General features: G+C 42.8%; 1 protein-coding gene across 2 annotated transcripts in view; it reads left to right on the top strand.

Annotated features, from left to right (window-relative positions):
* The first annotated feature begins 1,153 nt into the window (after positions 1-1,153).
* SNX9 (sorting nexin 9) overlaps positions 1,154-16,733 on the top strand; it is a 63,355-nt gene continuing 47,775 nt past the window's right edge. For both annotated transcript variants that reach the window (XM_065632563.1, XM_065632562.1), the window contains exon 1: positions 1,154-1,383. In XM_065632563.1, the coding sequence (XP_065488635.1) occupies positions 1,372-1,383 (12 nt within the window). In that variant the 5' untranslated portion in view covers positions 1,154-1,371. The remainder of the gene's footprint in view (positions 1,384-16,733) is intronic.

Raw genomic sequence — 16,733 nt, 5'->3', positions numbered from 1 at the left:
GTTGTATTTAATTGAATTCTGAGAAAGTTAAAAACTGCAGTAAAAGAGTTTGAAAATTTCTCAAGTTAACCAGTTCAATTACTCAAAAAGTGATGGCAGCTGAACAGCCAGCTTCCTCTGAATTACTCATCTTCACTCTCCATAGAAACTATTGCACTAGTCCTACTTGGAAAACTTTTCCAGCTCAAAATAACTGTGAACACATTTTTCTCTTTTCAGAAAGCTGTCTCACTTGGAAACTGTACCAATAGCAGAAGAGAAGCTTGTAATTTCTATGAACAAGGAAATGAAGATGTAAAGAATTATGCAGCTTCCCGACTGCCTACCTGCCTCATTGGCAGGTAGCTTTTCAACCAGCCGTACGCTCCTTGGTCGTCCTGACAATTACACCATGTATTTCCTTCTAGAGAAAGGAAACATTTCCTGATTCCAGGCCAACTGCTATACCTATGCAGACTAAAAGCTGCGCTTTTTGAACGGTGCAGTACCTGGCACAATCACTGCCACTAGATTTTCCCATCCCCTTCGTTTTAGCCTCCCACCGTGTCTCTCCTGCAGGCTGGAGATCAAGTGGGGTCACAGTTTACATGAGATGGTCACAGAGCGCCCGACAGGAACGCTACCGACCCTGACCAGCTCCTTGATGTTATTATCTGCTGTTAACAAGTGCCATACACTAAGGCCCGGCTGAAACAGGTCAGGGACGATGAACATCCTGCTAACAGCTGCAGAGGGAGCCTGGCCGAGGAAATATTGCTTTCCTTGGTACGCAGTTCCTTCGAAATTTCTGTTCGAAGCAAGCGAGGGACACACGATGTCTTTCTCCGGGCCCTCTCCCCGCGGGGGGCAGGGAGGCCGGGCCCCCGCTGTGCCGAGGCGGCCCCGCTCCGCACACGGGAATTTCAGGGCAAACTCCAGTTACAGAGACGCCGCTGAAGGCACCCGGGAGTGTGTGTGTGGGGGGGCACGTCCGCCCCAGTCCGCGCACCGGGGACCGACCTGGGCGGCTCCCCCGGGGCTCCCCCGCCGCGGCTCCCTCCCTCCGGCCCTGAGGAAGAGGCCGGGGACGAGCAGCCCCGCCACCGCCCCGGGTGCCGAGCCGAGCGGGGGAAAGGGGCGGCCGGGGCGGGGGCGTGCAGGGGGTGTGGGGAGGGGGCACCGCCGTGAGGCTACATCAGCCCCCGCCTGCCCAGCGCCGGCGTTGCTGCTGAGCCGCCCAACAGCCCCCAGGCGGCGGCGGCGACTGGGGGACGCTGAGGAGGAGCCGCCTGCGCGGCCCAGCGGCGGCGGGCGGGCCGGACACACCGACCGAGCAGCCGCGGCCCGCGGCGGAGAGGGGAGACCGGCAGCCCAGCCCGCACCGGCAGCGCCATGGCCACCAAGGTGAGCAGCCCCCGGTGCGGCCTGGGGGGTCGTGCGGCGGCTCTGAGACACCCCCTGCACCGAGCCCGCGGCCGCCGAGCAGGCCCGGCGGAAGGGCTCGGCGGGCAGGAGTGAGGCCCCGCGGGGGACGAGCTGTGTTTTGGGGGTCGGGGGAGCGAGTCCCCTCCCCGGGGCCTGCCCCCCGCCGCCCGCCGCGGGAGGGAGAGTGGGAAGGAGTGAGGGGAGGAGGGGGCCGCCCGCTCCCGCCGCGTCGCGCTCGGGCCTCCCCGCCGCTGCCCGGTCCCTCCGAGCGGCGCGGAGGGCTCGGCGGGGCAGCGCTGGCTCTGGGGCACGGGAAAGTTGTTTTCTGCTTCGTTTCCGCCCCGCCGCCCCCCGGCTCGCCCGGCCCAGCGCCGCTCTGGGGCTGAAAAGCCGCCGAAGGCCGAGAGCTGCTGCTCCTGCAGCCCGGGCGCCCGTGCCCTGGCGAGCGGCGCTGGCCGGCGGTGGCCGGGAGAGGCCTGGGCCGCCGGCGGGCCGTGCCGCCCAGCCCTGGGACGGGGCGTCCCTGCTGCCTGCCCACCCCGGCCCCCTCCCCAGAGCCCTGGCCGCCCCGTCGGGTCAGGGCTGGCGGTGCGGACTCCCTTGAGTGTCACCGGGGCACAAGCATGCAGTGTCTCTTGAGGGAGCCCAGCGTCTGCAGTGTGCGACCTGCTAATAGAGGGGTCTGATTTTTACAAAAAAAACCCCGCAGGAAGTGAAATTATTTTGTTCAGTTCTTCAACAGTATTTGCTATTAATGCAACAGTCAAAATTAGTCCATCCTATCTGAAACTGGTCTCTTTCTAAATTAACAATAATTATTTACTATATTGGTTGGTGAAAGACTCTCAGGTTGTGTAGGTGCGAGTTAACTTCCACCAGCAAATGTCATCTGTAAGCTGTCCAAATATTGTAGAAGGCTTTTCTGGTATTTGAAGTAATACTTTGAATCACCTGATTCCATAAACTTGACCAGCAGTTTAAAAACTTCCTTTTGCTGAGGCGGTTCTCATATGGCGTTGTTTGTATTGCGCTTCTCAGGACTGGAGAAATTCTGCATCTTGAATGTGTCATTTAATGTATAGGTAGCTGTCTCTGTAACCATTTAAGTTGATGATTACTGAAGCGTTAGTAAAATTTTTCAGAAGCACAGGGGTTTTAGGTATCAAGATCACACACGCAGTTTAAGAAGTATTAATATAGTGGAATTTATGTTCTGTTGAAGTTTTAGAATGCTGTTGATAGACTCAAGTTTTAATATTGGTGGTCGCCACTGACTTGTGGGATGTGTATGTGAATAATATGTAGTCAGTTTTAACTATTGTAGGTATTAAGAAAAATTACTTCTGTGTACACATATACTACATAACACATGGTATGCTAAGCAGATACTGTGCTAAAACAGTTTGCTGTTTTACTCCTCACTTTGAGGTGCAGCATCCTCATAGGATCCTGTGTGCTGTGCCAACCGCGTGAAGCCATTTTATTCATACATTTGGAAACTTTGCTTTCCTTGGAATAATATTTTTGAGTCATTATGGCCTCAGACCAAAGGCTATATAATTTCTAACTTCCTAACTGTCTTGAAATCAGGTGGTTCAAGTGGTTTCGTTCTACACATTGCAAGTTATGGTAATTAACTTGAAGGTTAAAATCAGGAAGTGATACTCAGTAAAGACTTGGTATTTTATTGTTAAGATTTTGATATGCTGTTAACTGAGACCAGTAGGGAAGACAAGCTTACTTTATTTTCTGTTAGGTCCTTCTCTGTGGATGACCTTGTTTTGGATTTTAATTTGTTGAATTTGTGCAAATGTCAGCTACAGTGAAGGATACAATTTTTTAACAATGTTGGGGAGTAACCGGCACAATAGACAGTCTTTAGGAGCTCGGCCAACTAACCCATCACCATTTCACTTGGAAAGCAAATTTTGTTTTTTGAATTGTAAACAAACTTCCTACCTTCCGCATGCACTTCTTTCACAATAGCCTGTTCTTAAAAGAAATATATACAAAGCGTATTGGTATTGTATGTGAAAATGTTAACTATAATTAGTCATATGGAGTATGAGGTTTTTCAAACTTTAATGGTGCCAAATCCTATATAGTAGGTAGGGGCGACTGACAGGTCTGGCCTGTGTTGCATGGGCTGTTAGTGCTTCCTGAATTAATTCCTATTTAAACTAGAATATACTTTCTGGGGTGGGCTGAGGGGAAATTTGTTCTTGATTTGAATGCTTTCAGTGATAGAAAATCCAGGTTTGGTTTGGTGGTGGTGGTGGTATTTTTTTTAAGCCATCAACTCTCTTGCTGTTGATGCTTCTTTATTTTGAATCTAAATTTGCCCAGCTTCTGTTTCCAGTTTTATCCTTTTGTTTACGAGATTTGAAAATGCTTTTCTCAGAGCATTAGGGTATCTGGAGGTGGGGGAGAAATAAGGATTTCTTCCACATCCAGACTGTAAACCCTGGCTGGCTTTCTTGCTTCCCTCTGTGATAAACCACAGCAGTTAAGTTCGTAGAGTTTTCCAGTATGAAGACAAGTTTTACAGTCACATAGTCTGCTGGCTCTTTCCTATACCATTCAAACTCATTGGACTTCTTACTGAAACAATAGCAGTTTTTAGGGGAGAACAGTACTATTTTAATGCAAAGAGGCCTTTCCTGATGCTTTCCTAGCATATTTGTTAGCTGGCATGTTGGCAGGGAGTCTTGCTTGAAGAGGGCAGAGGTGGCTGTGGGCCTGTGTCTGATGCTGTGAGCTGAGCTGGCAGGAACCTTTGCTCCTTCTTCCCTGCTCCTAATCCTGTGCTTTCTGTACATCCCAGAAGTTGACTCCAACACTTGTCAGGCCTGTCTGTCAGCTGCTGGAAGTTTTTAAAATAGCAAATGGTTAACCGAACAGAAAGAGTGGGGCTGTTTTCTCCAGTTCTGGGGAGGTACAGTAGCTGAGTTTGCCCAGAGCTGATGCAAAAGGTCAGGTGGGCTGGGGATGGGGAGACCTTCATGGTGAAGGGTGGAAATATAAATGGGAAACAGAGGGATCTGAGACTTCTGGTGGCAGTTCTTTGGTTGCTTAGATCCTTACTGTAACTTGGCAGTGGCCTTTCCGATTCCCTAAAAGCTTGCTCAGGGTCACATGCTCTAAAAACTGAAGCAAGTGAAAAACCAACCGAACAAGATTGTTTAGGAGATCTTAACTTCTAAAGTTTTACAGTAATTTAACTGAACCTCACTTCAGAGGTAGTCAGTTTCAAATCCACGTTTAAGAACTGATGCATGAACCTACATACTGTATTTTGGATGCTTCTTTCAGAAATGGGAGTTGACTTGACTTGTAGCTGTGAATTAAAAAGAAGGCAGAAAGTGCCTGAGCTTAAAAGCATCTCATGAAGCTTTAAATACTTTTCAAAACTCAGTCACAAAGAAAAGGCAGTCTTGTAAATGTGTTTCAGTGATAGCTTTTGTTTTTTCCTCCTTGACTTCTTTGGCCTTTTCCTCTTCTTTCCCCACTAGAGTTTAAGTCCCAGCCTTACTCGTGCCCTTTCTTTTGTTTTTGAGTTTCATTGAATAGGGAGAGCTAGAAATGTCAGGAAGTGATACGCTGACTTTTAAATAACACACTCCCTACCTCACTCTATTTTTAGTTATTTATTATTTTAAAATGTAGGCAAGTCCTTGTCTTGAAAAGGCTTGTTTTGACATTTGTGAAGTCCTGATTTCAGAAGGAGGTGATGATATTAAGGTAAGTTGATAAATTATGTGCATTCTGATGGTCAAGAGAGTTCTTCTGGAACCTGTGCTGCTGATGTGCAGTGAAGGTTTTAATTTAAAAGTTGAAGTTGGAACTAGGAGCTGATAAGCTCTGATTTATAGGAGTAACAGTGAAATTGGTGGCATTACTTCCATAAGCTAGGTATTTCACAAGGCAGGTGTTGATAAACTTCATGAGGTTAGGCCCCTCTGTGTCAACAGTAAGAAATTTTACTTTTTAACTTCAGAGGCACCAGTATCCCACCATTATGTTATTGATTGTTTAGTGGTTTGTCTACTTTAAACTCTGGTCCTGTTTGTAGGACTGGGGCTTTTTTTTTGTGTGTGTGTGTGAGACGAAGTCCCTTGAGAGCTTAGACTGAATATTCTGTTTTTAAAATAAGGTATAGCTTAGCTATACTTCTAAAACGTGGAAATGTTGTTCAAGGCTTTTTTGTCCATCCAATTATGTTAGATTATCTCTTGTGAATATCACTAACCAGGTAGAGTTGAATTTAGCATGGTTCTTGTACTCTACGGTGAGGGAATATCATGATTTATGTATGAAAACTTTAGGTAGGAAAAAGTAACAACACATTAGACTTCAAATGAAGATTATTTTTCTTTAAGCGTGTATCCTTCCTTTCATCTTTCTTTTTGATTCTCTACTGCTCTTACTAGTGTAAGGCTCTCCAAAAGAAGTATCACATTTTTGTTTGTACCATCACAAAGCTGTTTGTCTGTTTGTGTTGTGAATCAGGCAGAAGCAATTCTTTATTCTGATTAGCAGCTGGAAAGCGAAGCATTCCTCTGTGCTAGGCCCTCCAAAATACCCAGACTGTGTTCTGCAAGTCTGCTGTCTATGTCGTCACAACTTCGAAAGTAGACTTTTCTAGGAAATCACATCTTCAGGGAATATTCAGTTAATACATCTATGAGCTGGGATGAACTTTTACTATGCAAATCACTTTATAATCCATTCAGCAGGTTCCACTACTTAAATTCAGCAAAGCAAGATATAATACAAAGTATGAGATCACAGTTGATTTATGTATGTAGGGCGTGATGGAACAAAAATTAATTAGGTGAAGTAATAATTTTGATTTTATGGTCTTAATCATATGAAAAATTTGTGGGGTTTTTTTGTGTGTGTGGTGGTGGTTATTTTTTAAGCTATAATTAAGAAGTGAAAATATTTCCTGGGACTTTTTGGAATTTTTTTTTTAAGGGGACAACAAGATGACTAGAGAAGGTGAAAGTGTTTGTCAATGCAAATTTGCCACACACTCTTGACCTGTTGATGGAGTGAGGTGTTAGGATGAGCACCAGAACCAACAGAGTCTTACTAAGATACAGGTTTTCTGTTCTTTTGTCTTTTGGTCTGGCCTTATGATATTTTAAAAGTTCAGTGATAAGTGGGATGTGTTATGCCACAGCAATTACTAGAGCAAGGCTTCTTGTTTGCCAGCCTGTTTCTGTGGTGGAGAGCTGGTGAGATTCTATATGATGTTGTGCTTGGGTAATGGTTCCTCTGACTCAGTTTTTCAAAGTTATTTTAAGCACCTGGGCATTGAGTCATCAGAGACTCATTCCCAGAGGTCATCATTTAAAAAACATGATTGCAAAGCTAAAGAGAAGGAAGTCTGCTATCAGATGTCACAAACTTCATCTGGTTTGTAGACTCAGTGATTCCGATTTTCACTCTGGTAGAACTTCTCCATAAATTGGTATTATTTCAGCAAGAAGTCCTTACAGTTAACTGTGGCTTTGTAAAAGTTGATTTTTATTTCATTCTTTCAAGATTTTCCTCTGTGAATTTTCAAACTTCTGATTTTCAGGTGTTGGAAAAAGCCCCTGAAATATTGAATATCCACATGTTATTCTGTTTGTAAAAACCTTCTTATTTGATTAGGACATCTGTCAAGTTTTAGGTTTTAGAGAGATTACAAGGGGAAAATGATATAAGAACTTTGTTTCAAATATATGAGTTCCCTCCTGTATTAAATTTACAAGCAATTGTAGCACTGATGTTGGAAGCAGTCTTGCAAAACATTACAAAGGCAGGTAGTAGAGACTGTAAAATAGTGGGAGTGATTTGTTTCAACCAGCACTGCAGTAGGACAGATCAACATTTAGATATCTGGAATTATTGAAAGTAAATCAGTATTGTACTGTTCAGCATTTAAATCTAAACCTCTTCTATTTCCAAGCATGTTTCACAATTACAAGGTCATTCAAATGCAATTTAAGCTTCTCTGAGGGGGCAAAAATCAGAACTTGTGCTTTTACTTTCTTTAGCTGTATTCCTGCCTTCTCAGCAATTTATGATTGGAAAGGAGCTTCCCAAGTAACACAAAGTTCAAAAAACAAAGCAGTCTCGTAGTAGTCCAATAAGCAAAATTTGAGTGCTACTGAAAAGGAAAAATAGATGCATATTGCTTACTGGAAAGTTTAATTTAAGCTCTGAGAGGCTTATTGTTTGTTCCCAAAGCAGTTTTCTCTTTGAGCTTCATATGGGTAGAAAACCTCTGTCAAAAAAAAAAAAAGGCAGACAATTAAGACCAGAATCACTTAACTTTGACAGAGTGTCCTCTGTGAGACCCCCAGTGAGAGGCGAAGGGCACAAAGAACAGCTCTTGTAGGGAGCTGCCTTTACGAGGCTGATCCAGCTGTTGTGCAGTTGCAAGGGGACACTGAGGACATGGTGTGGTACAAAGGGCTCACAGGCTGTCCTGGGCACTGCTAATAGGAGGGTGTGTGCTGGGTGACGTCAAACCGGTGACTCTGAGTGTGTGAACAATATTTTTTTTGTTGGCAAAAACTCTTAATTTCCTCCCATATTTCGGAGCAGCTTATAGAATCATAAAATAGTTTGTGTTAGAAGAGACCTTCAAAGGTCATCTAATCCAACCTCCCTGCAGGAAACCGCTGTACGGGAGGGGTTTCCAGTGTGCAAACTGGGTGGCTGGGAGGCAGAGGGGGTGGTGGGAAGGTGGGCAGTGCAGCTTGAGGGAGGCCCCTTGGGAGTCCAAGCAAAGCAGCTGCTTCTGGGGATGGGCAGCCACGCCTGACCTGGGGTTTCTGCAAGTGGGACTTGCCCAGGTGAAAGAATTCAGTCCCACTCTTTATTCTAAAAAGTGGGACTGGGGTTCAACGGGTTGACAGGCATTTTCTTATGACTTATAGTTGTCTACTGCTCTGACTTGCCATCTGCTCTTTCTTGGCAAGGGAACTGTTGTGCTTTTATTGTCTGCATTCATATGGTATCTCTGTTTATACACAGTAGGTTTTGGACTTTCTTTGCTTTCCCAAGCCTTCTGAGACTGTGGTTCTCAATGTTCAGAACAAAAATAAGTTGTCCTCTTGATTCTAGTTGAATGCAAGCAAAGTGTTTTCCTGGCTGATACAAAAAATGGCTAATTTTCAAGAACAGCTATTAAAATTCTCTTAGGATAGTTCTAAACTGCTTCTCTTTTCTGTACGAGGATTTTTTTTTTTTCTTTGTCATGTTGAAATGGGTGGTTTCCAAAAGAAAGATGACTGATACAAGGCTGTGGTTCTGATGTAAATCCTGGGGTTCCCTGGGGAGCCTATACAATTCCTCTTACTGCAGCAGTAAGGCTGTGACTGATGAGGTACTTCATTTTGTCCTACAACTTCATCAAATTTGAGAATTAAGCTTAAATGTTTTATTTCCTCTACTGCATTAATTCCTTTTGGGGAGTTAAGATTTAATTCAGTAATTGAATATTGCAGTAACATATGATAATATAATGTAATTAGTGCTTACCTAGTTAAAGCAGAGTTCTTTCAGCAGTACTGTAATTTCCTCCCTTAATAGCCCAGTATTTGTCTTCTGAAAATGGTTGCTTATGGAATACAAAATTAAGTATCTTCCTTGCTACACGTAACTAGACCATATTCTTGGAAGTTTGTGTATGGTTTTTGAATTGTAATTTTTATATCAACAGCTCTGTCAGATTCTGTCAAGCTGCCAGATTTTCTAGTAATTTGTAAGGAAGCAACAGTTCAAACTTTCTTTTCTGACTTCTTTGATATTCTCTGTCACTATAAAGGTTGCTGGTATGAGAAAAGTTTTTGTGGTATCCAATTTAAATAAATTCTTAGATAATGCAAGATGGAGATCTGTAAAGGAGAAACTTGAAATATTGTATGACTTAATCCAGTTCTGTCATTTATTATTTCTTTTTTTTCTTTAATGCTTCTGTCCAGGCTTTTTTTTTCTTAAAGTGGGATGGGGCGATACTGCTAGTGTGTGTGTTGCATTAAATTGCAGGTGACTAATGTTTGGTTCAAGTGGTAGGTGTTCTCTGGCCAGGTCTAATGACTGAGCTTTGCTTATTTGAGCTGCTGTTTAATGTGCCCAGTTTCTAACTTTACAGGGTCTTGTACTTTTCTACACTGTCCACAGAAAAGCCTAAAATAGCCGTAAGCTTAGATACATTAGAACCTGTAAAACCAGAATTTTGGTTATTTCCAGAGTAAAGAAGCTTCATCTGATAAAATGGTAATACATTTATGTTGGTATAATAGTTTCCTTGCTTGTCTTCATAAAATAAAAGTAAAAATAGAAATAGTTGAATTATTGGGCTTTCATAAAGTAATATTTCTAAAAGGGACTCGAGGATCTCAAGGGGAAAAAGGATCTCAAAACATTAGTGTATTGATTAATGTTGGTCACTGAAGTAACAGATAATTTAGCAGAATTCCACACTGTTCTGCTGTATTTTAGATTCCTTCCCAACTGTCTTCAGTTAGCGTGCTATTGAACGCTTGTTTTCCTATTAATATTTCCAATGTTTGGGACTTCAAAGTAGTACAACTATTCCATTCTGTATTTTACAGGTCAGGTTTTATCTGAAGTAGCATAATTTTAAGATGCAGGTAGTTTGCTTTGCTAGTTCTTCATTTGCTTCTAGACTGGCCTGTGGAGCTGGTATATTGAAATGCACAACCTGTAACAGTGTGGTGAGTCTCAAAAGGCTTGAAGTTCATTAGATAACTGTAGTGAAACTTCGTACCTCTCCAATTACTGGGATAATTACTGTTTTTTCTAATCTCTGCTCTCATAGAGGCAGCACTGTTGTGTGACTACAAGCTGTCTTAATGAGTAGATCACAATGTGACAATTTTTCTTGTGAACGTTGCAGGCTTTTGTCTGAAACCTTCATTTTTTACTGGCTTTGTTCTTTGGGGACAGAACTGCGGGGGTGCAATACTGATCACCCTGAAGTTTCAGCAAACATCAGGAGGCTCAGCACGGCAGATTTCTGAAACACACAGTTAAATATTGGTTCCACAGACCGTTGCAAGTGTTGCAGTTTGATTTCAGAGACACGGTAATGATTGATCTAGGCAGAGATTTTAATCACTCTTGAGATAAACGCATCCTGCCTAACATCCGTAAATACAACCCCATGCTGTTCTTGCAGCAGTTGTATGTCCTAGTCTAACTGGAATTTAGCTTCTCAAATTTGAAGTTTAGTCCCCAGTCAGTTTGGGGACCTGGAGGAGGTTGGTATTCAGAAAAGAAAATACGGGGAACTGTGGGCACTTGGCGCAGTGCAGTAAATGGATTCTGAAAAAGGTCTTCTGATGTTATTGGAGCTCCTCACTTATGGTTAAAAGTTTTGCAGTGCATTGTTAATAACTGATAAGTGGTTTATAAGTAAGGTTTTAGAGAAAAAAAACTTAAGGTGCTTAGCCCATCTGAAAGCTCAGATGTGGTTCACAGGAGTATCTGAGTCAATATTTGAAAATGTCTCTAAATCACATGGGTGTCTTGCATGTATTTCTGCAACCAAATTTCCCTTGCTTCTGTATTGCTTGGGTGTGTGGCGATTCTGAGATTTGGTTTGACACTGCCCCGTAAATAAGTCTGTATGAACACCACAAAAGGTAACCAAACACCTCTTTTAATAGTGCATGGTGGTTCTTTTGAAACTGTCAGAATTTGAATACTGCTTTTTAAAATTACTGAGCTCCTTATAGATAATCCACAGACTTTAAAATCCTTAAGCGCTGTTGTAAACCTGGAAAATATTGCAGGTTTTTTTTAGCTTTTTTCATGCTTCGTGGCAGTGGTTATCTACCCACCTGTTTTGTAAATCCGTGGAAAGAAGCTATAATTTGTTTTAATACCTTGATTTTGAGATCGGTTACGTTCTGACACTTTTAAGATATCTTAGTCTTATAACCATTTTAGTCCTTATACTGCATCAATAACTTTCAGGCCTAGATGCTTCAGCTGGATGAGGGGCCTCCCAGTGTGTCGTAATTTACTCAAATACAAGTTCTTGGTGTGTGTGCTGCCTGTAATGCTGGCCAGGCCTGCGTTCCAGTGGCGTTTGGGTTGTGCTGCTGTTTGCCTGCAGGTAGACAGCTATAAAGAAGCTTGTGCTCTGTAAATAAAAATAGGATTTGTAACCAGAAACGAGCTGGACTAGAATGAACAGAATTCATGTCGTCTTTCCTGGCCAAAAATTGATTTTTGGGAAGACAGTGAAGTCCTGTGTGGTAGATCTGAAGAGCTAATCTCTTCCTGAGGTCTGAAGAGCTAAGCTGTCCTCACTGAGGAAAGCCTGAGTTGCTGAGGGGGCTAGTAAGTAATTGACTTTATTTCTAGAGAAAACATTTCCAAGTGTCTTTAACACTTGAAAACTTGCCTAGTAACTTCTTTCTTACACAAAATCATACAGAAATGCCTTCAAGGTAAGCTTATTACACCTTTATTCTAATTCTAAAAGTGCCAGTGGTTTAAGCCACGTGCAGGTTGGTGTGGATTAAGTATTTCATTGCTGTCTCTTACCCTATAAACACTTCAAGCTTTGTGGTTTTTGCTTTTTGGGAGCTCTTCATGCTTTGATAACCATTTTCTGGCAATACGAGGCAGTCCTTTTAATCCACTGTGAATACTTAATTAAACACCTGCCTGAAGTTTTGTAGGCACATGCAGTTTCTGAGGTAAGAGAAGCTCCCTGTTCTGTGTCTCCTCTGTCTGCAAGCAGGTTTTATTAGCAGGAAGAAATGATGCAAGTCCTTGTTTCTTAGCTTTTTATCTGTATTTGATTGGCTTCTAATGTGCTTATAGTCACTGATGTGGACTTTAAATGACTAGCTGCAGGCTGTTGAACTTATTTTAGAGTTGAAAAATTGTGCAGAAGAAAGTGAGCTGGCAGATCAACGGGCACATTTTTAATGTGGATTTGTAGAGTAACATGAGGATCCAGCAGTTACAGCTGATGAGGGAACTTGGAGTAATGATATCAGAATAATTGTGACCTCTCTTAGTCCAGAAATTGAGTTCTTGACTGAACTTAGTTTCACTTTTTAGATGAGTTTGCTTTAATTCCGATGTTGCTGAAAGCAAAAAACGTTTGTGTTAAAAAAGAAATGTAATACTAAAGGGAGCTTTTTATTAAACAAATGAATTTTATTTTTTTCATAGTGTTTAATAAAATCATAGCATGAAAGCAATTTGAAGGGATGTTTCAGTCTCTCCAGGCTAGTAGTTGTGTGTGTTTTTGTTTTTGTTTTCTAGGCAGACGTTGTTGAGCACATACACAAGAACAGTGATGCCTAGCACTATACACGCAATACACACTGTCTCCATTTCCTCTGTATGAGTTAAAAAGATAAGCATTGGGGTCTCTTATTCTTTGTAATAAGTCTTTATCACTTTAGCGGTTTCTAGAATAATGTATAATCTCTTGAATTCCTAAGGTAAGGCTTCCATAGCAGTGTGTCTGAGATGACAGTGTTCCCAGTGCCCTCTTATGCTTCCATCTACCTTGACTTCAGCAAAGCATTTGACACCGTCTCCCACAGCATCCTCACGGCAAAACTGAGGAAGTGTGGACTGGATGATCGGGTAGTGAGGTGGACTGCAAACTGGCTGAAGGAAAGAAGCCAGAGAGTCGTGATCAATGGGGCGGAGTCTGGTTGGAGGCCTGTATCTAGTGGAGTGCCTCAAGGGTCAGTTCTGGGACCAATACTGTTCAATATATTCATCAATGACTTGGATGAGGGAATAGAGTGCACTATCAGCAAGTTTGCTGATGACACCAAGCTGGGAGGAGTGGCTGACACGCCAGAGGGCTGTGCTGCCATCCAGCGAGATCTGGACAGGCTGGAGAGTTGGGCGGGGAAAAATTTAATGAAATATAACAAGGGAAAATGTAGAGTCTTGCATCTGGGCAGGAACAACCCCAGGTTCCAGTATAGGTTGGGGAATGACCTATTAGAGAGCAGTGTAGGGGAAAGGGACCTGGGGGTCCTGGTGGACAGCAGGATGACCATGAGCCAGCACTGGGCCCTTGTGGCCAAGAAGGCCAATGGCATCCTGGGGTGTATTGGAAGAGGGGTGGTTAGTAGGTCGAGAGAGGTTCTCCTTCCCCTCTACTCTGCCCTGGTGAGACCTCATCTGGAATATTGTGTCCAGTTCTGGGCCCCTCAGTTCAAGGAGGACAGGGAACTGCTGGAGAGAGTCCAGCACAGGGCCACGAAGATGATGAAGGGAGTGGAGCATCTCCCTTATGAGGAAAGGCTGGGGGAGCTGGGTCTCTTTAGCTTGGAGAAGAGGAGACTGAGGGGTGACCTCATCAATGTTTATAAATATATAAAGGGTGGGTGTCATGAGGATGGAGCCAGGCTCTTCTCGGTGACAACCAACAGTAAGACAAGGGGTAATGGGTTCAAGCTGGAACACAAGAGGTTCCACTTAAATTTGAGAAGAAATTTCTTCACAGTGAGGGAGCCAGAACACTGGAACAGGCTGCCCAGGGAGGTTGTGGAGTCTCCTTCTCTGGAGACATTCAAAACCCGCCTGGACGCCTTCCTGTGTAACCTCACCTAGGTGTTCCTGCTCTGGCAGGGGGATTGGACTAGATGATCTTTTGAGGTCCCTTCCAATCCCTAACATTCTGTGATTCTGTGATCTTCAGTTTTTGTTTGCTTCTTCTCTCTCAGGAGTGGCAGAGAGGAACACATATAGAGATTACTGATGGCAGGACAGAAGGTATCTGCCTTTCCAGGCTGAGAGGCAAAGGCACTTGAAAAGCCACTTGATATTTCTGATGAGACTATCCAAATGCACACTTTGCCTTGCAGCCTGATACAGTTGCGACAGAGGGTCTAAAATGAAGAGGCATTTTTTTGGCAAATTGTAGCCCCAGATGTTGCAGCTGCTGTGGTGGAAATCTCTCTGGTCTTGGAGTACTTACTGGCTTTTGGATGAGCTTGGGTTTCAGGATCAGGTGTGGGGGAAAGGTTAAATCTATTGAAATGATAGTCACTGTTGGAAGAAAGGTAGTGTCATCAGACCTCCGAGGTAGGGGATTCCTGCCTATGTTTCTGAAGCACTTTTCTTACTGTTTTTCTGACCTCTTTGGACACCGATTGTTTTAAACTTCTTGCAGTACCCTTAGTAATATCCACAGTGTGTGTTTTGATTTGTTGAGAGGTTTTTTCAAAGATGCGTTGATTAAAGCTGGCAACTTAAGTAGTCTGTTTGCAAATGGTGAAATGAAATGATGGTTAAACTGTCATTTAGAGCTTTGCATACCCTACATTGTTTCTGTGGCTTCACTGACCAGCAATGAAGACGGCTAGGGCTTTAATGCTGACTCTCAGCTGATAACAAGTTGGATGTCTTGCAGTTGTTCTAAGCAGTAAATGGCCTCAAAACCAATATTGGATAGTAATCAAAGGGAAATTGCTGTGAAAGATCAAACAGAACAGAAAATGTAAAAATCTCTGATTGCCTTGTGTTCGCGGAGTACTGCCACTTTTTAGATTAAATGCTTCATTTTGAATCATTCTTTCAGATGCAGTCAAAAGATACTGCCAATTTCTGAACTGATTCAGCTAGGTTATTGTCTCTTTTCTTTCTGCTTCCTCAATTTCTTAAATCTTGGGATCCCAGCCTGTATTCTAGGTACGCTATTTCTATTTTCTTCTGTTAGAACTGCCTTTTGGAATGAATATTTTATTTCTAAAAACAATATTGGTGGGAAAAGCAATTTGGAAACACAAACAAAACCAAAACAACAAAAAACCACAACCAAACAAAAAAAACCCACAAACAAAAAACCCCACCTCCCCAAAAACTGTAACCAAACAAAAAGGCAAACCCACATCCAAAAAACTTGTAGTAGAGAATGAATAAATCAAACTCTGGAAAGATAGAAATGCATTTTACTGTCCTGTGCTTCCAGGTGTGATCAGCATATGGCTTATCAGTATTTCACAAGCAGCTGGTTTCAAAAGCTTACGTTTAGTAGACCTGCTGAAGAATATTTATACTAGCTGATGGAGTTTTTGTAGCAAGCCTTTCTGAAGTTTATTCATAACGGAAATGTTATTTGAGGGGCCAAAAGCCCTTTGTTGTTCATTGCAGCTAAAAGCTTAAGCTGCTATCCTAGAAGAAGAGTTCAAGTCCGCTTACTATCAAGGCTATTTAAAATTCAAGGAAGAAGAATTGTAGCTAAAAAAAAAAAAAAGCTGATGCTAATGACTAACCTTTTTCTTTAGAAAAAAAGGCATTTTACCAGGCTTCCCAAATTACGATTTCTGCTCTCTAGTGGGATGCACATTTCTTTGAAAATATTTTTCTGCCCCATTTTCTTTCCGAAACAGAAATATCAAATTTGGTCCTCTTTCTGTGAATCTGGGAACTACTGACACCAACAGTAGGACGGGAAACTGGAGGCGAAGTGTTAACCTGGAAGGTGTTGCCGTTCTTGCTGCTGTGGAACAACAGTTGTCTTTCTGAGACACTGGCACCAAGCAAATTAAACCTGTGAATCCCTGTCCCTTGAAAAGAGCACTGCTGGAGGGCTGAAGCACTGAGCTGCTGAAGCACTAACTACTAAAAGGAAGGCCTGCATTTATAATGGGAATTTCATGATGTGAACCTTTTATGGGTATTTCCTTTGTACTATCTGCCACTACCAGATGTCCAAGAGAAGCAGCTGTGGTACGAGTTTCCTAAACTTTAACACAGGGGTGTCAAACTCATTGTCACCGGGGGCCACATCAATTACATGTAATTGTAAATGTATAAATGTAAGAGTAGTTAAATTTTTACAGTCCTAAAATTACATTCGGCCCTTTGAAGGCAACCGTGAGGCTGATGTGGCCCCCGGTGTAAAGTTTGATGCCCCTGCTATAACACATGACTGAAACAGATTAATCTATGGCATAACAGAAGAGCTCTTTGTGATACAATCAAGTCCTGTCCATAGGGAAAGCATTTGCAAAGTTGTGTCCAATTTTTGAGTGACTTCTCCGATTTTAGTGCTGTAAAGCAGACTTTCATTGTAGCGCAGCAGTTCTGTATCAGGAAGTCCAGCATTAAGAAAAAACATTTTGTTTTAGAAGTGTGAACTTAGACAAAAACCAGTAATCACTCTATGTGTGTTGTTAACCATTCTTAACAACAGAGCTTCAGACAGGGAAGCTATTATAAAAGCTGCTGTGGAGCACAACTGATGTGCATTAGCTGTTAGTATGTGTGCTCATGGCTAGTGAGGAATGCACAGTGGTTTCCATGGCAGAGGT

The sequence above is a fragment of the Caloenas nicobarica genome, chromosome 3, assembly GCF_036013445.1.
Source record: "Caloenas nicobarica isolate bCalNic1 chromosome 3, bCalNic1.hap1, whole genome shotgun sequence".
In the NCBI taxonomy this organism is placed as follows: domain Eukaryota; kingdom Metazoa; phylum Chordata; class Aves; order Columbiformes; family Columbidae; genus Caloenas; species Caloenas nicobarica.
Note: the sequence above shows the minus strand (reverse complement) of the source record. Positions and strands in the feature narration are given on the sequence as shown.